General features: G+C 42.6%; 1 protein-coding gene across 1 annotated transcript in view; it reads right to left on the reverse strand.

Annotated features, from left to right (window-relative positions):
* Positions 1 to 20,643, reverse strand: part of rpgrip1l (RPGRIP1 like) — a 42,972-nt gene extending 22,329 nt beyond the window's left edge. Inside the window, exons 1-13 of the mRNA XM_056281863.1 lie at positions 20,612 to 20,643; positions 18,005 to 18,173; positions 15,675 to 15,819; positions 14,895 to 15,211; positions 14,299 to 14,395; positions 13,811 to 13,954; positions 10,834 to 10,939; positions 8,515 to 8,661; positions 4,347 to 4,420; positions 2,286 to 2,425; positions 1,793 to 1,899; positions 1,367 to 1,417; positions 543 to 722 (exon numbers count right to left, since the gene is read on the reverse strand). Coding sequence (XP_056137838.1) covers positions 543 to 722; positions 1,367 to 1,417; positions 1,793 to 1,899; positions 2,286 to 2,425; positions 4,347 to 4,420; positions 8,515 to 8,661; positions 10,834 to 10,939; positions 13,811 to 13,954; positions 14,299 to 14,395; positions 14,895 to 15,211; positions 15,675 to 15,819; positions 18,005 to 18,092 — 1,596 coding nt within the window. The 5' untranslated portion in view covers positions 18,093 to 18,173; positions 20,612 to 20,643. The remainder of the gene's footprint in view (positions 1 to 542; positions 723 to 1,366; positions 1,418 to 1,792; positions 1,900 to 2,285; positions 2,426 to 4,346; positions 4,421 to 8,514; positions 8,662 to 10,833; positions 10,940 to 13,810; positions 13,955 to 14,298; positions 14,396 to 14,894; positions 15,212 to 15,674; positions 15,820 to 18,004; positions 18,174 to 20,611) is intronic.
* Between the last annotated feature and the right edge of the window lie 3,023 nt (positions 20,644 to 23,666).

Consider the following 23,666-nt stretch of genomic DNA (forward strand, 5'->3'; position numbering starts at 1 on the left):
TGGCTAGCTGAAGTTGGTGCAGTACACACATAAGGTTGTGCTGTGTTGTTGATGGCTTATCCTGTCTAAGGGGCTGACCCTGGAAAAAAATGTCTTTGAAATAAAATGTGGTTACTGGCTAGTCTTCATCTATGCAGATGGATAACCAAATCCCCAGCTACCAGTAGAAGCTGAGATAGGTGGCTCCCTCATGAGAACAAAACATTTAAATGCAAATTTTTTCCTCCAAGATCATGATTTTTTTCCCCCAAGAGGACACAACAGACCACATAGAGCAGATATTTTTGTTGTAAAAAAAGGAAAGAAAAAAAAGCGTTTTAATTTCGGTTGGACTTTGAATTACATATTTGTGTATGTATGACCAGGGTGGGAAAAGCACAAGCCAAATAATGGGATATTTTCATTATGACCAGCCATTCTGCATACTAACCACTATGACAGAGTTGGTTTTCTGCACTAAAAATCCGTTTGCTGATTTTTAAGCGTTTTGGACGAAGTTTGGAAAAAAACAAGCTTCCCGTTCTGCAGGTGGTATCCTCTACCTTGTAATCTTTGCTGATCTTGTGCTCGATGATGAGCATGTTTCTGGTCTTCTCCAGCTCCTGGATGGTCTCAGCATGTGCGGCTCGAAGCTCCCTGACAGAACGTTCTGTATTGCCCTGTGCTTCATCCTCCAACTCTTCCAGGAAGCCCAACTCACCGCTCCTCTGGGATTTACGTACCTGAGAGAGAGAGGAGAAGATCTGGATGTTGATAAGAGAAATGTTAATGCCATTTGTGTTTTTATACGATACCCTTTAGAGGACAGCGTCAAGAAATTTTGGGGGCAGAGAGCGAGAGAAATGGACAGTGTACAAGAAAAGTCAAAAGTTAGCCTTGAAAATAAGAACCCAGAGGATTTTCTAACCTATCTTACTAATGCCTAGTGACACTCTTCAGTCATGGTGCACAACCTAAAGTAGCTTATTGCATCTGTAAATACAGTGGCACCATGTCATTGTAATAAGATGTTTACTTCATGTTTATTTCTAATCAACAGTTAAAAAAAATCAAATAATATTTTCACTATTTGTCAAGTACTTAAGATTAAGTATTGGAATGAGTAATGATCTATAACTGGGCAGGTTTACTGGTGATTTAAATAGCTTCAAATGTGACTTGTCTTTGCTCTCTCTCTCTCTCCTTCTCTCTCTCTCTCTCTCTCTCTCTCTCTCTCTCTCTCTCTCTCTCTCTCTCTTTCTCTCTCTCTCTCTCTCTCTCACACACACACACACACACACACACACACAGACTGGGCAAAGTAATATTACTAATGTGTCCAGTAACTCACAAAGCAACTAAATGCCGAACCTCCACCCACATTTACCTTGATAAGCATCAGTGCCTCAGAGAGTTCTGACATGTCTAGCTCAGTCTCCTAGATGAACACAATACGAAAGCAAAGAATCAGTGTGTGAGCAACAGGAATATGTGTTGGATAGGGAAATGTCAAATAAAATACCCAAGAGAAGCTATTATCAGCGTTTGGCCTAACTTGGGTGGAATGTGAAACCCTGCCAGCAGCTGCTGTGACTGGTACGTGTTCTTCCACTAAGCCTTGGCTGTTACCAAAGCAGGTTGGTCTATGTCCTAAAAAGCATTTTTGCAGGTGAAATAGTAAAATTAGCTCTTTAATTTGAAAAAACAAAACAAAACAACAAAAAAAAAAAACAAAAAAAAAAACAAAAAACAAAAAAACAACTACCACTGCAGCCAGTAGATAACAGAGTTAGATTCATGCCCTGGGCCTGACCTTAGTGAAGAACTTCATACGGTCATTTAGCTCATCTAGCTGCTGTTTCTGCTCCAGGAACTGGATGTGCAGCTGTTTCTTCTCTTGCGTCAAATTCTCATTTATATCTGAAAAAAAAAATCAACAACAACCAGCCAGCCAAACAAATGACTGACACATAGGGTTTCTCCATTCCAAAATTCATCAATTTTGGGTTTGAAGATTACTGAACATTATTTAATATAAGGTGCCGTTTGCTCTATGTCTCAAGATTATTCTTCTCAAATTTCACAATAAAACAACTGTCAGTGGGTCTACAATACTAACATAGTAGTTTATATTATTTCCCTGTTTCTGACATTTTCTTTGATTCAAACTTTTCAAGAGCTGTAACTAATCAAATTCATGTTTCAGACGCCTTTAGTCTTCATGGACTTGTATAGGAAAATTGTGAAAACAATCCTGCATTTTAAAACAAAAGGCACATACGCAGTACCAGCAGACCCAGTGGTACCTCTCTCAGCCTTAATTTTGTCCAGGATTTCATTCTTGTCGGTGAGGTCAGCCTTCAGAGCCATCTCTAGCTGGGCAATCTGTAGCTTCAGCTGCTGCTCCTGCACACGCCATTTTTGTTCCCGAGAGACATCAAACGCACTGCAAACAAATGGGGCGAAAAAAGGTCAACATTCACAGTTGCTTCAGAAAGTTCGCTTAAAAACATCCATTTTGTTTCTCGTTTGATGATCCAAATTGGAACCAAGTTTAAAACAGATGCCTTAAGGTGGACTATGAGTCCGTCCACCTTAAGGCATCTGTTTTAAACAACAACTCATATAATGAACGCCCATCTGACGCCACCACTGCAGTTCTACATTACAGTCTGCGAAATACTCAATCTAATTTACAAATACACAACTCCTGATAAAAAGAAAACACAAAAAGCAAACTCAACTATACCAACTAGGGATGTCCCGATTCGATCTCAAGGATCGGGATCGGTACAGAGCCAGGCATTTTAAGAGATCGTATTGACTCGGATTGAGCAGAAAATAAATCCGATCTTTTGTTTCGTATCGTAGTAACTTTTGGACGACAGGCTGACGCTACTCAAAGCGACGTTGTTGTTTTTTGTTCCACAAAAGGACAAGTGATTGTTCGGTATTATGTCACTGGTTGATCGCGATAATCGCAGTTTGTTAATAAGCACACACAAAACATGTGGGGGTCACAAATTAATAACACTTTAATCAGAGAGGACACCAGAATGCCTTTAGCCTATTCTTTATTAGAGGTCGGGTAGCAGTGGCGTTAAAGTTACTACGATACTGATATAATATTATGCAGCAACAATTCCTGAAAGGGAGTAATTTTTTCTGTATTAAGTAGTTGGCTGATGGCGATCACCACTACTTGTTAATAAGGGCACACAAAACGTGTGGAAAAGTGTATTCAATCACAAAAAAACAAACACGGTTAGCGTCGGAGGCGGTCAAAGATCTCAAATCCTCAATTCATTTTAATAGCGAGTAGGCTCGTGGGCGTGCCTAGCGCAAGCATGGACGCCTGGCCAATCCTAGCGCAAGCATGGACGCCTGGCCAATCCGAGCGCTTGAATGCTACACAGGGCGTGTCTTGCCCAGAAAAGCAGTGAGTTTCATAATAACGCGGCATGACCAGGACGCAGCTAAAATGTCTGAAGTGTGGCGTTATTTTACAACAGAAACCCAAAATAGCCCAACAGCCACTTGCAATGCAAGCATTTCGCGGGGCGGTTTTTATAGAGCTGCGTATAATACCACTAACTTGATTAGGCACCTAAAAAAACACGAAACGGAATTTAACGAGTTGACTCAGCTAACCAAGGCGAAGGCTGCACTGAAGCAACTCACACTGGAGGGTACTTTTAAAAAGAGGAATTTCCTCCCGGCAGAGACAAGGCCAAAAATATAACTGAAAAAGTAGCTGAATTCATCGCTTTGGATGACCAGCCCATCGCTGTGGTAGGGGACACTGGTTTTCTCCGTCTTTTGCAGCTGTTGGTCCACGTTATGTCCTACCTGCCCTCCCGACACTACGTGTCATGCACTCATTTTGAGTGTTCTAGTTTCAGTACAATGCTGCACTAAGGAATTGATTGTTGTGATTGAATGTCAAACTTAAGCTACCATTTTGAAGTGGAATTGTGACTATTTGCACTAAGTGGAATAAGCTATATATTTTAGTTTGTTTACAATTACTTGGTTATTTTGTTAAAGAACAAATTAAACCAATGCTGCACTACAAGTGGACTTGTGATAAGAGGCATATTTATACGGTTTATTTGAAAATAAATAAAAACCCATTAAGGAACAGCTTGGATGCAGGCATTTTCTTTCTTAATGCATTGCAGAGCTATTCAATTGTCAAGCATATACATTGGATTGGTTATTCTAGGAAAATGTATCGGATTGGATCGGTATCGGCAGATAGCAATATTAAATGATCAGAATCGGATCGTGGCCCAAAAAACTTGATCGGGACATCCCTAATACCAACTAAATATTAAGGACGATGTATCAGAATCCAGACTGCTCACCTGTTGACCAGTTTATCACAACTCTCCTTCAGAAGGTCCCTCTCCTTCATCAGATCATTAATTTGCTCTTGCATCTGTGCAACAGAGGAGATGTAGAACAAAACAGCTACTTTTCAATCAGAAGGACTATTAAAAGCCAAATGTACTATTGGTGGAGGGCATTTGAAATTCTCTAGAGAAAATGTCAAAATTCAATGCCCCTGTCAGCCAGAGGCCAAGATCAATGATTGTGGACACTTTGTCCCTCAGAAATGTATTGTCTGAATACAATATATAAAAAGTGACAGTGGAAGACAGCTAAATATGAGTTCTTTTTTTGGGGGAGATTCCCTCCCCCCTTTTCTCCCCACTTGTATCCGGCCAATTACACCACTCTTCCGATCTGTCCTGGTTGCTGCTCCACCCCCTCTGCCGATCTGGGGAGGGCTGCGGACTACCACATGCCTCCTTCGAAACATGTGGAGTCACCAGCTGCTTCTTTTCACCTGACAGTGAGGAGTTTCACCAGGGGGGGATGTAGCACGTGGGAGGATCACGCTATTCCCCCCAGTTCCCCCTCGAACAGGCACCCGACTGACCAGAGGAGGCAGCGACCAGAACACATACTCACATCTGGCTTCCCACTCGCAGCCAGTTGGTGTCTGTGGGGATGCCTGACCAAGCCGGAGGTAACATGGGGATTCAAACTAGCCATCCCCTTGTTGGTAGGCAATGGAATAGACCGCTACTCTACTTGGACACCCAGCTAAATATTAGTTTGCATGTATTTCAACACTGTGAAAACGTCATTTACACATGTCAACAGCAAAGAAGTATTTGCATTATAAATTATAATGGACTTGAAGAGCTCCACAAATCTCATTTTCCATGCATGTCTATCTCCAAGAATATACTTAGAATATAATTCAAACTCAGAAAAAAAGTCATCGCTGAGTTAAAAAGATCTCACAAAAGGAGGTATCAGTTGTGACTTGAGAAATTAAAGCAGCAGTAGATAACCTTTTTGCTCTAACTTGTGTAATAGCTATAGAATAATGACACCATCGACATTTAGATTGGTTCCCTATAAGCCTCGCTTTCATTATGCAATTCTGTCTGCCACCAGGTATGATCTCACAGGAAAATGAAGGCTCGATTTACGGCACAAAGGAAGTGCACCAACCATTGCGCAACCAAAATAGGGAGAGGATAGCACTTTTGTTTTCCCTGGTAGCTATTGGTAGCTACCCCCAGTAGTGGAAATGACGAGCAGTGGAACAACCGAAGTGACAGTGGAAACTACCCGGCAAGATGGAGGAGGCAAAGAAGGTGAAAAGGGAGAGAGATGGAAACAGAGGTAAAAACAAAAGTGAACCTCAAACGATCATTCACTCGATGGAGCAAGCTCCAGTGTTGTATCAAACTCTGTTTCCCTGTAGAGATGTTTCCCCCTCACCAGACGAAAGCGTTCGCTTGGAAACAGGTTAGCTATAGGCTACGGTTAGGTTAAAGTAAGCATTAAGTCAAGCTTAGGGTTAGGTTGAAATCAGGTTAAGGTTAGGTTTAGGTTGAGGTTAGGTCCCAGTGCTGTATCGAACTCTGGCTCGGGGGAAACAGAGTTTGATACAACACCCGAGACTTGAGAAGGTTCCAAACCGACTTTCAGTCGGCATTCTTTCTACTGGATCAGTAAGTAACACAACCAGCCTATTTATTAATACTACAGGATATTTTACTCTGCCTTTATCATAGCACTGAGATCGGGGTTGTGAGTTCAAATTGGGATTCATACAGTTGTTTCTTGCTTTGGACACTAGCCAGGCTGCTAATAAACGGAAAGCAATGATCTGGTTGTCTTTGCGAGAGTGGTGCACACAATAGAAATACTTGGAAATGCTGGGGAGGGGGGTTGAAAAGTTGTCTACAGCTGCTTTAATGTGGTGTGCTGTAAGATCTGTGAGTGGTTTTTTTTTTTTTGGTTAAATACAAACTGCAGTTCCTGTGGACAAAGCTACGTCTGTACTATACAATGAATAATCTCTACCTAATAATGCTGCATGTTTGTGTGTGTGTGTGTGTGTGTGTGTGTGTGTGTGTGGTGGTAGAGGGGGCTTTTATGGGAACAATGAAAGCTTTCCTCTGATATGCAACGTGATTTTGAAGGTCCAGGGCTTTAGCACAACAGGATATGTTGTATAGTGTGATTGAAATTTGAACTAAAAATTACAACCCCAATTCCAAAAAAAAAGTTGGGAAAGTATGGAAAATGCTAATAAAGACAAAAAGGTGTGACTTGTAAATTTACTTCGACTTGTATTCAGGTAAAAACAGTATAAAGACAAGGAATTTCATGTTTTACCTTATCAACTGCATTGTTTTTTGAAAATATGCATTTATTTTATTCTGAAATTGATGCCTGCAACACATTCCAAAAAAGTAAGGACAGGGACAAATAACGATGCGATAAGTTGAAATAAGAAGGTGATGTGAACTTGATGATGTGAACAGGTGAGACGATCATGTTATATTATATAAGGAGCCTCCAAAAAAAGGCCTAGTCCTTCAAGGGTAAGGAGGCTTGCCAATTTGCCAACAGATGCGTCAGCAAATAATCCGGCACTTTGAGATCAATGTTCCCCAAAGACAAATCAGTAGGATTTTGGACATTTCACGCTCTAAAGTGAAAAATATAATTAACAGATTCAAGGAATCCAGTCAAACCTCTATGTATAAAGGGCAAGGCCGAAAGCCACTTCTGGATGTGTGTGATCCCCGACCGCTCAGACGTCACTGTCTTAAAAACCGTCATGTGTCTGTAATGGATATCATGACATGGGCCTGGGAACACTTCGTTAAACCTTTGTCAGTCAACACCATTCGCCGCTGCATCCACAGATGCAAGTTAAGTCTTTACTATGCAAAGCAGAAGCTATACATCACCAATGTCCAGAAGCACCGCCGACTTCTCTGCGCTCTGTCTCACCTGACATGGGAAGTAGCACAGTGGAAATGTGTTTTGTGGTTTGACGAGTCAACATTTCAGACAGTTTATGGAAAGAACAGCCGTCATGTTCTCCGGATAAAGAGGAAAAAAAACATCCAAGCTGTTATCAGTGTCAGGTCCAAAAGCCAGCATCTGTCATGGTATGGGGTGTGTCAGTGCCCATGGCATGGGTAACTTGCCGTCTTTTCCAGGGACATCCCTACTTTTTTATAGCAGGACAATGCCACACTACATACTAACCAGATTACAAGTGCATGCATGGCTGTGTAAGCAGAGTGTGGGTGCTAGACTGGCCTGCCTACAGTCCTCACCTGTCTCCAATTGAGAATATGTGGTGCGTTATGAAGTGCAAAATAAGGCAACAAAGGCACCATACAATTGCACAGCTGAAGACCTACATAATGGATGAATAGGGACAAATTCTGCTTACTAAACTTAACTAACTGGTGACTTCCGTGCTGAAACACTTAAGTTACTAAAAGAAATGCTGATGTTACTTGGTGGTAAATGCTCAACTGTCCCAACTTTTTTGGAGTGTGCTGCAGTCATCAGATTTGAAATGAGTGTATATCCATCCATCCATTATCCAAGCCGCTTATCCTGCTCAGGTCCACGGGGATACTGGCGCCTATCCCAGCAATCATTGGGTGGCAGGCAGGGAGACCCCCTGGACAGGCCGCCAGGCCATCACAGGGCCGACACACACACACATTCACACCTAGGGACAATTTAGTACAGCCGATTCACCTGTCCTACATGTCTTTGGACTGTGGGAGGAAACCGGAGCACCCGGAGAAAACCCACAGACACGGGGAGAACATGCAAACTCCACAAAGAGGATGACCCGGGACGACCCCCAAGGTTGGACTACCCTGGGGTTCCGGGACTTTCTTGTTGTGAGGCGACTGTGCTAACCACTGTGCCACCATACCACCATGAGTGTTTAAATATATTAAAAAAAAAAAAATTTAAATTCACAAGGTAAAACATCAAATGTGTTGTAGTGTTTTCAATATTGTACAGGTTGCAAAGAATTTACAAATCACTCCTTTTTGTTTTCATTAGCATTTTCCACACTTTCCCAACTTTTTTGGAATTGGGGGTTTTATATTTTTTTTAAATCTGTGATGTTGATATTCTTTTCAATTAGTCACTCGACCCTTCAAAAAGTGACAGTCGATTCACCTCCTCTATCCTGATCTTAGAGAAGGACATGTTCTGAATCTGGCTCTCCAGACCCAGGCTCTTTAGTCTCTCGTCTTTGAGCTGGCCTGTGAGCTCATCCACTTTGGCCATCAATGCGTCATGGCTGGCCTTCATTGTCTTCTGACTCTGAAACAACAAAACAGATGTTCCAAATGCTTGTCATTTATGGACAATGTGAAATGATGAGTGATGAAATGTTTCTCTCAATAAATGTTGTGTCCAGATGAACTGATTCAACCTTCTGTGATTTCCTTACTTGCATTACTGAGCATGCACAAAGATACTTGGAAAGGACTCTGCATTTGCTAAATAAATAAGTTGTTCCTGTGGTTTCCAAATTTTAATAGATGCTTCATTTCTAATTTTGGCTCCCTCACTGCCCCACTTTCTGCATTGACCAAGGGCTCATCCTCCCAGCTCATTTGATCTTCTGAAGCAGAGCACGCCTTCCAAGAGCTCAAGCAGCACTTCAATTCAGCCCCTATCCTGGTACACCCTGACCCTAGACTACCCTTCGTCAAAGAAGATTTTAGTAGCCTTCTATGGAGGCCGACACCCACACCTTTGTCTGTGGAACCTGAAGAACGAAACATCCCAACAACCTCTACCTGGCCTCTTGCACCCTCTGCTCATACCCAGTTCTCACTGGTCCCACATCAGCTAAAGATTTTTTTTACTGGTCTAACTCCATCTTATTGATTCAGTACCATCCTAGCCACTGTTGATCAATAATGACTGGGGTGGTAGTTGAGCTTCCCTCAGCTTGTGAGACATCCTAGCATGTAGTCCTGCATGCCTTCCAACTCCGTGGTCTGCTCCTGGATGTTGCGTCTCACCATGGACCCCAATTCTCCTCCCAGTTCTGGGTGGCTTTTTATTCTTTTCTAGGTGCCTCCACCAGCCTTTCCTCTGGACCTGCAGTCCAATGTTCAGACAGAGAGGACCAGTCAAGATCTGGAGAGGGTGCTAAGGTGCTTTGTGTCCTCCAAACCATCCACCTGGAGCAAGCAACTAGCTTGGGCTAAGTACATACACAACACCCTTCAGAACTCTTCCAATGAGTGTCAATATGGCTACCAACTGCCGCTCTTCCCAGAGGAGGAGAGGGACATAGAAGTTCCCTTTACCCAGAGGTTCATTAAATGCTGCTCTCAAACTTGGAGGAAAGTCTGGTTTGCTTTGCAGCACGTATCGTCTCAGCAGAAACACCAAGCTAAACATAACTGTCATCCTGGTGCTTGGTTCTGGCCAGGGCAGAAGTTCTGATTACCAACACCTATCAACGTTGAGCTATTTGCCTCCTGTCTCGTCTCTGAGCTGGGTTCCCATTCTTTGTGTCCTCAGTGTTACAATAAGTAGCACTATATTAAAAGACAACAAAAGGAAAGGGAACTTGTGATTGATGCTACAGATTTAGGTTTCTGGAAGACCACACTTTCGATTTAATAAAGGAACCATTAACATGCACACTTATATCTGCTGAAAGGTAAGCTAGCTAAGTAAAAAAATACAGTAGTCTATTTACCGTGAAGATGAGAACTTGAGGTTTAAACCAATCCATCATAGTAGTGAAGCTCATCTTGAAAGTTTGTCAGGCATAGCAACAGTAACTAAGGGAGGCAAGACTTGAAGGAAATCTGCAAATGACTAGTTGTGTCTCTTAACTCTAAATCAGTTGGAGTTTTATTTTTGCTTAATATTCAGCTGTTTGATGGTCTCAGGTGTAAGCTTGACAGTGTGTTGAATTGTAATGAGTGTTATTTGTATAAAAGTGATGTGATGAAAAAAATTTTGGTATGTTTTTCCATGTTAGTTTATTTTTTTTATTGTAATCACTAACATTTTTATACTTTGTCTTAGTTAAGGTAGATATATTCTAGGTCTGTGCATTGGCTTTACTGATCACCTCACAATGTCCCTTTTGTGTACGTTTTATATATGCTGTTTGTTTATTTGAATTTGGCGTTTCAATGTCATACATTAAAATTTCAATAAAAAAAGAATTCTCCGAAGTAAAAGCGACATGTGTCATTTTTCAAGGGGTATTAATGAGCAGAAAACTTTCTTTTAAATCACAGCCTCTCGCTAGGTAAAAGCTTCCTCTACCACCTGGAGACCATTGCCTCATCAGGCTGTATTGAGGCAGATAGCACAGATATCATTAAAAGGTCATTTTCTATTCACCAAATCAGAAAATGCGTTTGCAACTTTGTAGTAGGACCTTGGTATTCACAACACTAAGTCAATATTACTGTAGGAGCGAGAGGGAAGATGTAAAAACAAACTTTTGGAACTCACCTCCTGCAGCTGGAGGAACCTGCCCTCAAGCACCGTTAAGGCATTAGCCCTCTCAGCCAGTTGCTTCTGAAGTCTGATCATAGTCACATTGCTGCTGACGGTGGACCTGGAAGAGACCACAATACAATAGACTGTATACTGAGAGACTCCACTATTTCTGTGTGCCCTTGTGATGTTTGTTTACAGAAATAAAGAAAGCAACTTTATTTTTGTTATTGTAGAGTTGTTTGGTTACAATGAAATTTGTCTTCTGCATTTAACCCTTTTGTTATATTTTATTGCTGCTACTTTGCTTACCCTTGGTTTTAAATTTTGACAGAAAAAAAGGATTTGCAATTTTTATCTTTTCTACCAGCAGGAGCTTCACTAAGTATTTTTGAATGAAGCATTCATTTTTATTGTCTTTATTGTTAGTTAGCACATGCTTAAAACAACCTCAAGCTAATTTTAAAAGCTGATGGCTACATAAGAGCCATTGAGCAATTGTGATTCATAATCTGAATAGTCGATTATTAATTTCAATAATTATTTGACTATCAAAATAGTCATTAGTTGCAGTCCTAATGTCCAATATTATCAATGCTGCCCCATCGCATTGCTGAGGTACTTTCTGCCTTATCTTGCAGGGATGACCATGCTTCTTACTGCAGGTCGTAGTAACCATAGCTAAAACTATGCAGCCAGCACAACTGAGAAATCATAGCTAATAGGAAATTATGTATACTGTCAAACTGAGGCACTAGGGTTTTGTTGTTGTTGCTGTTGTTGAAAGGACAGTTTTAAGAATCATATTCTGATGTTGTAAAGCTTTGTGCAGTGTAGTCCCATGTCCAAAACCTCCAAAATGAAGCTGGTGAGTAAAATGATATCATAGCAGATGAGCTCAATGGCAAAAATCATGAAAATAAGACCCAGAGTGCAAAAAAATAAATAAATAAAAATAATAATGATCCCTTAAATTCTCCTTTAGACAAGAGAGGTGAAGAGAGAGTGCAGGCAGGGTGGAGTGGGTGGAGAAGAGTGTCAGGAGTGATTTGCGACAAGGGTACAAGCAAGAGTTAAAGGGACGGTTTACAAGATAGTTGTGAGACCAGCTATGTTATATGGTTTGGAGACAGTGGCACTGATGAAAAGACAGGAGGCGGAGCTGGAGGTGGCAGAGTTGAAGATGCTGAGATTTTCATTGGGAGTGACAAAGAAGGAAAGGATTAGGAACGAGTATATTAGAGGGACAGCTCCGGTTGGACGGTTTGGAGACAAAGCAAGAGAGACAAGATTGAGATGGCTTGGACATGTGTGGAGGAGAGATGCTGGGACATCTGTGGAGAAGAGATGCTGCGATGGACAGGCCATGTCATCTGCATGTGCAACACACGTCTCCCCAAACAGATCCTGTACTGCCAGATGAAGAAAGGTCAGCGAGCTCCCGGCAGGCAATATAAATATTTCAAGGACAATATCAAGACCAGTCTGAAGAAATTCAACATCACATTGAGCAACTGGGAACACATTGCACTGGATAGGTGCTCCTGGAAGAAAAAGGCTTAACCACCACCACCATCACTTTCCCCTGTCCACACTGCACCAAAGTATGTGGATAGCGGATCGGCCCCTACAGCCATCTGAAGACCCATAAGTAGACAACACAACAGAGAGGACAGTCATACTCGCTTCGAGTGACCACCGGTGATGATGATGATGATGATGAGTTGTGCAGGTAGGTGTGTTGTTTAGAGTGACAGTGCAGTTAATTGTGCAAAAGGAAGAAGGTCAAAAAGTCATTGTGTTGAAGGTCCTGAGTGTTCAGACTGCTGAGGAAACTCACAGCCTGAGGAATGAAACTGTTGTATAGTCTGGTGGAGGCAGCAAGGATGCTGCGGTACCTCCTGCCAGAGGGTAGAAGTGGATGTGATAAGGGTGGGTGGGGTCCTTCACGATGCTGAAGGCTTTCTGGGTGCATCATGCATCGTAGATGGCCTGGATGGATGACAGAGCAGTTCCTATGATCTTTTCAGCTGTCTTCACTGTCTGCTGTAGGGACTTGCGTTCAGAGGCCTTGCAGTTCCCATGCCAGACAGTGATACAGCTGGTCAGAATGTACTCTTATGTTGCCTCTGTAGAATGTGGTGAGACTGGGAGGGAGATTCGCCTTCTTTAAACACTGCAGGAGGTGAAGACGCTGTTGGGCTTTCTTGGAGAGCGCAGTGACATGGGAGGACCACGAGAGGTCCTCTGTGATGTGCACTTCCAGGAACTTAAGTGCAGCTGACTCTCTCCACATCCGTACCATCCGTGTTCTTCTCTACACAACAATGTCTGATTCTCTTGTTCTAAAAGCTTGTTCCAAAAGGGAGCCAACATTATATATAGAGGAGAGCTCTAATTGCCTTCCTCTACTGTAAATGTGTTGAATGACAAGATCTGCAACCTGTCAATAGAAGTATGGCTGAGCTTGTAGAGAGGAAAAAAATCAGTGACATACTGGGGCTGTGGGTGTTTTTTGATGAAAAAGTTCTCCCTCAACTGCATTTTTTTGCTGATATGAAAGGGAAGGCTGCATTACCACTCGTTGCAGTAATGTCTACTGTTGGTTTACATTACCGCAACACTCAACTAGTGACACAGGTACAACTTTCAATCTCTTACCAGAAACTCCTGAAACACAGCCAACCTGCTCCTGTTCTGGCTCTACAATCCAAGGTTCTTCGAAATTTTCCAGTAACTTATTTACTGGTACCTAATCCACATTCATTTTGGTCGTTTTTGTTATGAAACCCGGCTGTGATATGTCAGCTCACAAAAAGAAATACAGGTGATATATACCCTGTGCATTCTTGGAAAAGATACCCTTTTCAGCTTTAAGTGCTCCGCTAGGGTAAAATGGAGACCAGGCTTTGCTTTCACTTCCAACTGCCTTTCCTATTAGAAAACAGTGACAGACAGATAAAAATGGCCTGGCGACAGTGCGGTATTTCACCTCTGTCCAGCTGTCTGCTGCTGACGGAGCTGCAGGAGGGTTTCCTCATATTCTGTCTCCTTTCTCCTCAGTTGATCCCGCAGGAGCTCGGAGGCTTGCTCCATCTCTTCCATTTGGCCTTGTTGGGTCTCAATTACATTTTCTCTGTTGTATAGTACAGGGGGAGAAAAAGAGAGGCAAAGAGTGGATGAGACAGAGAGAGGACACCGACCGCAGTTCTTATAATAGGACAGTATGCATGGCAGTTTCCAGTAAAAAACAAAAACAAAAACTATGTTACAGTGACTACTTTTGTAGACAGAGTAAGAGCAATGTTGACAATGAATAATAATAGTTACAATAATATTAATAGAGTATTTCGTCACACAAAACATAGAACACAATGTGCTGTCAAATAAAAGTAATAAAACAACCATATAATCTTAAAGGCCATTATAAAATAAATATGTGAGAAAGTAATAATTGTGGTGAAACCGTGTGATGCTTACAGGTTGCGAATCTCTGCCCTGGCATCCTCCAACAGGCTGTGTCCGTATCGGGGAAGCCCTGCTGGAGGTCTGCTGCTGCCCTCCACACTCCTCATACCTAAGTGGGACAAATTTAGTCATTTTTCCCCGAGAGCGGCCTCATCGTCTCAGTATGGCTTCATGGTAGCAAGGACCCCACTGGTTATGTACTATAATGTTCATTTATGTTATGTACTTGGTTCTGTGTGTTGCATTCCTATCAGAGGGTTTTACTGATATGCAGGAATCTCACACTGTGGGGTCAATTAAGTAATATTACTTCTTTAATAATACTACAAATGTTGCAAAAATATCTGTTGCAGAGGTGACTATTAGAGATGGTTCTACACAAATTGCTATATTGGGAGCTGAAAAATACGTTCACTCAGAGGAGAAGCGCAACAGTTACATACTATCAAAACCATTCAAACTTGTTCAAATTTGTTCGCCACAGGCATTACATATGATAATGCAATGTAGGCCTACTTGCGTTGGTAAAATGGACTCAATGGGCTACTCTACTTCGTATCATTTAACAACTCTACAGTATGTCTCGCTGAATACAAAATGTAACGCACTTCTCGGATGCAGTGGAGATGGACTGGGCGTGTCCTCCTGCAGTCTCTTCAGCCCTGTATCAATGCGTGACTGGACGTGGCCGTAAGGGGTGGGCCTCCTGCTCTGCACCTGAAGCTGCTGCTTGGCCACAAGGAGGCGCTGCTTCAGCCCCTCATTCTCAGACTGCAGCTTCCGAACCTTGTCATGGAGCTCCTCCATCATCTCCTCCATCTCCACGTCCCGCACCTTGTGGACAGGATGGGCCCCGGCCCCGCCAAGGGCCAACTGCTCCAGGCGGCGCCTGTCCTTCACCAGCTTCAGCAGTTTAGTGGCCAGCCTGGAGGAGTCAACAGGAAGAAGATGGGTTTGTTAGAGTGTAAGGACTGACGAAAATGATCAAGCTATACCCTCTCATGGCTCTGTCCAACATTCGGTGAAAAAAAGGTTTGCTGTACAATTACATTAAAATTATTGACTTCAGAAATTCCCAAATGCCAAAATGATCATTTTACAATTTTTTCTTCTGAATGAAAGATATTTCCAACAGCTTTTTAAAATGTGTTACAATACTTCCAGGCTTTCAAGTTATATTGCATTCCAGGAAAAATCTTTTTGTTTTATTCGAACTTAGTAAATTGATATTAGCCTCTTATCTGGGCCCCTGCCGGCATTTCTTTTCCCAAAAAATTTCTGAAATGAAATTTATGTAAACAAAGCAGCATTATAAAAGCTCATCTCGGTATCACAAGGCAATTTGTGGCTGGATTCATACAGATCCTCTTTAGTGTTGTGTAACTGACCTCTTGATCTTGTCTTCGTGACCGTGGATTTGCTGTTTAAGCAGCAAATTCTCATCATGGAGGCGCAGGAATCTGTCCTCCATCTCTTCTCTGGGCACCCGTGATATGTCCTGCCGTGCTCGAGCATTGTAACCCACTGATGACTCTGTCGACAGAGGCCTCCAGTAAACACAGGTACTCGTTTTCATTTCACATTTACACTTCTGGCATTAAGCTGGCAGAGTGAGTGATAATAGGTAATAAACATAACAACAACAACAACAACAACAACAATAATAATAATAATAGGTGAATCATTAAGCCTGAGCTTCCCCTTTTTTTTATACAAGCGACTAATAATGCAAGGGTTGGCAACAAAGTGTCTTACAAATCCATCAAGCTGCCTTTATTTCAAAGTTAATCATTTGAAGCTGGCTTGCACCTAACTTCAGCCTCAAATTACAGTGTTTTGTGATGAAGAAAATAGAATAAACGACCTCCAGAAATCTGCGCTTTTTGGAAGAAAGGAGTGGACCCTAATGACTTCCAATATATTTCTCTGTCACGTTCAGAGAGTTATGCATATTCACAGGAAATCAAAGATACTACAAAATTTTGCTTGAAATTTAAGATAAAGTCTTCTTCTTGAGGGAAACATGAAAGAAGCAACAAGAATGCTTTGCCCATACCCTTCTAGACAGTGGTTTCTACATTCTTCATAGGGATATTTGGCAAAATCTTGTTTTGATTTATCAACCCACAGTTTCTGGTTAGGAAAACACCAAGATTAACTATTAGATGTTTTCCTAACCAGACACCATGGATTGAGAAATCCATCAGACCTTGAACGCACGGACCGCTGCCTACAATGCAGGACTTGTGTCGGGGCAGACGGTCAAGTACAAAGCAGCTTCATATCAGCTAAGAGGAGCTGTGAGAGATGCGAAGCGGTGGCACAGGGACAAAGTGGAGTCTCAGTTCCAGCTATCTGACACCAGACACATGTGGCAGGTATTATGGACTATTACAGGCAGACCTACCACCACGGTGAACGCTTCTCTGGCAAGGGAATTGAACTCTTTCTTTGTGTGCTTCAAGGCTTACGGCGCAAGCATTAGCCCACAGGCTAACCCAGTAGAGGAAGTGTGTTCCAGTGCTGGAGAGGAGCGTCCACTGACCATCTCAGAGCATGATGTGGGGGGCTCTGTGGCGGGTGAACGTCAGAAAGGCAGCAGATCCGGATGGCATCCAAAGTCCTGTGCTGATCTGCTAGCACCTGTATTCACCAAGGTTTCAATTGCTCGCTGGTCCAGTCTGTAGTACCCACATGTTTCAAGAGGTCCACTATTGTTCCAGTACCAAAGACAACCAACCCAATTGACCTCAACGACTACTGTCCTGTAGTTGTCACTTCTGTGGTCATAAAGTGCTTTGAGATGATTACTAATGACTACACCTGTTCCTCTCTCCCAATCGCTCTGGACACCCTACAGTTTGCTTAACACCACAACCATGCTGTTCATTGACTTTAGTCCAGCCTTAATTACCATAGCACCCCCCAGACTGGTCACCAAGCTCAGGGAACTTGGCCTGAACACCTTCCTGTGCAACTTGGTCCTCGACTTTCTGACACACTTTGATTACAAACAACAAAACGCACAAAAACAAAGAAAAACAAGCAAACAAACAAGCATATTTGACATACCACAGGCACCTGTTGCCACCATGCAGCGTCAGGTAGCGCCTCCTGTTATGTATGGTTAATTGTAATTTAAACTTGATGCAATTTTTCTTTAATGCGGCTGAAATTATGACAGCAGTTTTCCCCATCTTCTCTCATGATTGGCCTATCTGCCTCTGAGCCTGTGCATGTATCCTCGCCCTCATCCATCCTCTTTGCTCTTTAAAAGTGACAGCTTGTATATAACTTTGTTGCAATTTATTGAAACTTTGTTGCAGTGTAGTTTCAGTTTCATTCGAATGTGAGTGCATTGTTGTGATCTCTCGAATATTATGTAATGTGTGTTCTGATTATTTGTGCATGATTAAACTTGATGCCTTTAATGCAGCTATAAATAGGCTATGTTGTGTTTTTTTTTTTTTAAGTTGTGGTGGATTGGGGTGCATCAACCTGGTCCGAATGTAGAAGGGGGGTGTATTGCCGATAAGGTTTGGGAACCACTGCTCTAAACATATCGATATACCAGTATAGCCACAATGTTAACACTGCTAAAAGAATGCTACATATGTATTTATGCTAAAAATGGTGGTTTTCCTCATCCTGTTTTAAGTCTCATTATGAAGGTGTGTGTGTGTGTAGTCCCTGTAATGGGGGGGGGGGGGTCACAAACCTTGTGGTCCAGCTGCGGTTTGGAAGATGCTGAGGTTGATGTCTCTGACCGGCTCATCCGCTGCTGTCTCGTCAGCGAACAAGGACATGTTGCATCCCGACAGGTTATGTTAGTTCAGAGCTCCTCCATTTATCCAACACAGCCCCCAAGAGTTTGGAGTATATGCTTCCTATGAAAAGTTTAAAGAATTGAAATTGGATAATATCAGCATTAGTAAATGTTTAACCTAACTCTTTTACAAGAGATTCAAAATCAGATCCTGTATATTATTGAATGTTCTATCTAGCCCATTAAATTTTTCTGTCTTGGTTTCTTGAATTGGGTTTGAGTGTAGCCCCCTAAATATTAGAACAAGGGATTTAGCATCAAAACCTGTGTAATATTGAATGTTCTATTTGGCCTTGGCTAGTTACTGTTGTGAATATGGCAGCTGACTACAAGGGAAAGACCTTGTGACAGCTTGGAAAGACAGCTGGCAGGGGGGAATAGACCCCAATGGGGCTGTCATGGGCAGGCAACTCATAGTGGCAGTGTCCATGATTAACATAGCCAGGTGGATGCACCCAAGCAAGTTACAGAATAACATGTTGAGGTACCCTGAGAGTCTGCAAAAATGAGTGGAAGATGACTCATGGGTTAACAACATGGTTATAGACGTTGGAACAGTTTTGACAATGAGAACAGGGAGAAACATGTTGGCAATCAGGTCAGAAAGGGAGAAAAAGAAGCTGAAGCTGCAGGTCTACATATGGATGGAGGAAGGCAACATCAGTGAAGGGACCAAGGAAGGAGAAGGCGGGCAATGGAAGCAGAGGGTACTGATCAGTACTCATTAAGAAGAAGGTCAGGACAGCTGGATGAAGTCCAGTGGCAGGTTTCACACCAACGTCTGCAGGATATCAGTACTCCGTTGCAGAGGAGGCATGTTCAAGCACAGCAGTACAGGATGGTGGAGAGCAAGGGGGAACTAACCGGCCTGGCCGGGAAAAGGTTAGTGGACAGAAACCAAAAGTTAGATGGTCTGAAGCTGCTGAGGTCAAGCAGCAGACTGGTATCAATAGTGATTTGATATAGTTGTGGTGCTTGGAATTTGGACTGTTATCACATATAATGTGGCCACTGACAGTAAGCCTATATGAGATTGCTGTCACTGAGGTGGAGGAATTAAAAGACAATGATAAGCATGTCAGTTAGGAAATGGTTAAGAGTGCCATGGTGTGTACTGTAGCTTAATACGATAAAGGCATTTTGGAGCTGCAACTGACCGATTTGACACAGTAATTCAAGTGTGCTAAGGTGAGGCTGGAGATGAGTGATGTCTTACTCTAGATATTTGCGAGTTAAGGCTACTGCACCACAGGTGAAAGGAAGGAGGACATGGAATCTGAGGGAGACAGTCCAGCACACTCGGGGGGGCACTTGAATACAGTGAAACCATAGAGCAAGTTCAAAGGGGAAAGGCAGGGTTTGGGTTAGGTGATACATGGAAATCTTGGATTAAGGTTGTGTTGGAGAGAAAGTAAAAAGTTATTGCTCAGATTCGGTGGCAGGCCAAACAAGATCACAAGCCAAACAAGGTCAGTGGATAAACTAGGATGATGTAGAGAGGAGAGGGATAGGCTGGTAAGACCTGTAGACAATAGAGGCAAGTTGCATTATATTCATTATTGTAGCAATTTACCCGACACTTCAAAACCTTAGTCAATGGGTAGGTGAAGATGCAAGTCATTGGGCATGGCTATTCTGAAGCATAGCTAGATCAACGATGTCGTTTCTTTTAGAGTTTGGTATTCCAGATTGTTCTCTGAGATCAGCCCTGAAGAAGTTGCCCATGTGGACATGGAGTTGGATGATTCTGGGATGCCAGAACTCACTTTTGAGCGTTCTGGAGGTGTCAGGGGCTGAATTCAACTAAACATTTGGGATGCAAGGTGCCCACTTGATTAACCCAGTGAAATACTCACGTTTGCCGTTTCAAGCCAACAGTTTCAGCCATCCCATCAGCTGGCAGTTATTAATTTAATATCGAGAGTGAGGATACACATATTCATGTTGGTATCCTCAGTAGTTTCTTAGTTTGGTAGCCAACTAAACCATTTGGAACCAGGTTTATGGAGATTTATGACAGCACTGCCCGATGTTCTCTCTTTGAATGCTGACAAGTTATTTCAGGTTTTTCTGTCGTGGTTTGTTGAATTAGGTTTTTGTGTTTAGCCCCCTAAATATCAGCACAGGGGATTTACATCAGACCCTGTGTATAACGCTAAATGAATGAACTATACATCAAACCTCTCCATCGAAATCTGCTGGGGTGAATTTCAATCCTCGGTTAATAATTCAGCCAAGCGCTGTGTAATTTGTGTATAAAAGACGAGATTCTGCTAATCTAACGTTATCTGATGTTGCTGTGTTTACCAAGCTCCCTCCTCCAGCATCTTTTCAAATCCAAACGAGCCGACATCGCCGTTCGGTTAGCGCTAGCTCACTTTACTCTAGATACGACGCTCTAAATCACCTGCCATACTACATTTCCACAGAGAATTGTCTGAACAGCTAACAAAGAGAGTTTGCGGCGTTTCATATATATTTGTTTCTACAAGTTCTTACCACTTTTGCCCAGCTTCACAGTCCGCAGCGACGGTTGCTATCAAACAACATACTTCCTGTCATCATTACGGGCGACGCAAGCGTCGCAGATGGAATTGTGGGATATGTAGTTCTCGGAGCCTAAAATTCAAGCGTACTCTACTGACTGGTTAGACGTTTGCTTGTTTTATTTGCAAATATATTCCGGATTATTTTACAAAACGTATTTTCAGCGCCAGTACATTTTTTACTGCTACTCGTGCCAAATTTGCATACGTACATTGCGTCAAGGCAGAGAAAACGGGCCTGCTTTATTTATTCTGCATCCTGTCTTTCTGGAGAGGCCTGAACTGCACACCCATTTACTGTATGTCCGTATGGGCCTCTTGATTTTTAATGTATATTTCTATGGGGCACATGTTTCTGTATAGTACTCCCTCTTTATGCCCGCCTATATTTTTCTAAGGGACACTTGGTCAATTTCAGGGTTTTGCCCAACCTAACTTTAAATTTAGGCCTATCTATGAGGAGAGAGAGATGGTAAAAAAAAGAAAAAAAAAGAGGTTCTCTGTTTTACATCCAGGGGAATTTGACAGGCATGCTGTCAGATGTCTGCCTTTCATGAATTGGCAATGGGTCTAATTTAGGAGCCTGAGATGAGTGGTCCCACTGGACAGAATGAGTTCACTCTACATGTCAGGCTGTTGGCCTGCTGCACAGCGATCACTGGGCCGTGACAGCCTCCTCTCATGGCTGCTTCTTTAAGCCCTAACCCTTGACCCCACCCCTCTCCCATACATAGACAAAAACACAGAGACACACTCGGGCACTCTTTAGAAGGCAGCCGTGCTGAGGCAGGTCAGGGCGAATCAGGGTCGGTTCGCAATGGAGCGAAATGCATGTCTGTCAGCAGCGTACTGTCAGAGAGCCGGCCTGTTGTTGAGTTCTATGATGCCTGCCGACCTTTTGTTCATCAGGCCGTGCCTACCTCCGTGCACAACTGTCAGGCACATGATCAGACTAGCATGGAGAGAGTCTTTTTTAACGTTTGTCTCCTTCCCCAATTGTAATATAGGGAGATTTCCCTCCTCAAACATCTCCTGTCTTGGACTTTATTCAATTTATTCCGATGAGTGTCACTGGGGGCAGCGGGTCAAATCCTGTTTGCCAGGCAAAATTCAGAATGGTTTGCTCGTGTCAGAGAGCTGGGGGAAAAACACGCCAGTTGAGGTGTCTACCATCAGAATACCTTTTAGACAACCACCTTTTTGAATATCAGAGCCACACCGAGCCTTCTACAACAGCAAATCATCTGCCAAAGTAAAAAAAAAAAAAAATTCACATTAATTGCATAGCAGCGGTCCAGTGGTTAGCATTGTTGCCTCAAAGCAAGAAGGTCCGGGTTCGAACCCCCGGTTGTCCCAGGTCCTTTCTGTGTGGAGTTTGCATGTACTCTCCGTGTCTGTGTGGGTTTCGTCCAGGTGCTCCGGTTTCCTCCCACCATCAAAAAGACATGCATGTTAGGGTTAATACTACTGTCTGTGCCCCTGAGCAAGGCAATAGGAAGAAGTTGGAGTTGGCCCCCAGGTGCTGCACGGCGGCTGTCCACTTCTCCTAGTTACACAACTAGGATGGGTTAAATGTAGAGTGAATTTCATTGTATGTATGTACAAATGACAAATAAAGTGTATTCTATTCTATTCCATTTGTCCCTACAAAGACAGATCTTTTTCTTTATTTATTTCAAGTCTTCCCATCATTCCCATTAATTCCCATAATTCCCAAGATTCCCATTAATTTTTTGTGAAATCAGCTCAAAGTTAACAAAAACCTGCTGTACAATTGACACAAATCTCCATATGTATTGCCGTGTCATGAAGACGAATAACAATTGCATGGGTAAATGGGCAGAGTATTCTACTAGGCTGCTATCCAGGCTAATCCCAGAAGCCTCACAGATAGGACACTAGGTGGCAGCTGGGTAACACCACCCAAGAAGCTGCACTAAGTGCCCTTCTCCTCCATGAGTCTCCTGCTGGACTGGTTGTGTGAACGCCTCGTCAGAACTTTGTGGAGCAATGACGGCACGATGCTGTCTCAGATGCCTCTGCCTCCAGCGCGTTCCCCGTCATGCCACTCCTGAGACGCAGATGATGAAAACATGCAGCAGGCACGATGACTTGCTTGGCAAATGTGACCGCACAGCTTGATGTCGGTTTGGCACAATGTCTTTCCTTAAATATTTTGCCTTGGTCTCAACAAGACTTGAGTGTATGAACAGAGAAATGTGACCTAAATAAAGCGTTGACAGCTCAGGAGCACCGCAGGTCGTTGCCTTTCCTTTGCCATGACATTATTGTGTGTTCAATACACTCAGTAAGTAGCTACCAAACTGTACTCTTTCGTCTCAAAGTTTGGATTGTTAAGAATATTGGACATTATACGTATATGGGTAATATTTATAGGGGAGGACCTTTACTTTTGTACAGTAAGGGGGTAGTGTAAGGGTAATTTTTGTGTATTCTTCTTTCAGCTTGTTCCCTGTTTTTCAAGGGTTGCCACAGCGGATCGTACAGTTTTCATCGGTACAGTGTGAGGGCACAGTACTAATGGCGGCCGTTGTTAACCCGGGCCTCAGCCAATCCCGTGTGGAGCCTCGGTTGATCCAATATGGTCTTGTCAATCCGCATAATGATTTGGCAAAATTTTACACCGGATGCCTACCTGACACAACCACTAACCCCATGGATGGATGGGGGGGTCGTGTAATTTTGTGGTAATTTTTGTGTAATTTTGTGGTAATATTTGTGTAATATTACCTATTAAATCATCTCTACATGTTTGTTACATCAAATTTGACTGTTAAAATTTTTCAAAACAAACTATTGTTTGAAGAGTTGGCATGTTACATAGCTCACAAGCTAGATAACATTTCCCCTGACATAAATTCAAGGTAATGCCCTGTCTACACAGCACCTTTTTCTCTTCTTTTTTGGAAATCTTGTGTAACTGAAATGAAGAATCCAAATCTTCTCAATTATTCATGAATCATCTAGGGGGGGGCATTAACAAAAAC

The sequence above is a fragment of the Lampris incognitus genome, chromosome 6 (genome assembly GCF_029633865.1).
Source record: "Lampris incognitus isolate fLamInc1 chromosome 6, fLamInc1.hap2, whole genome shotgun sequence".
NCBI lineage: Eukaryota > Metazoa > Chordata > Actinopteri > Lampriformes > Lampridae > Lampris > Lampris incognitus.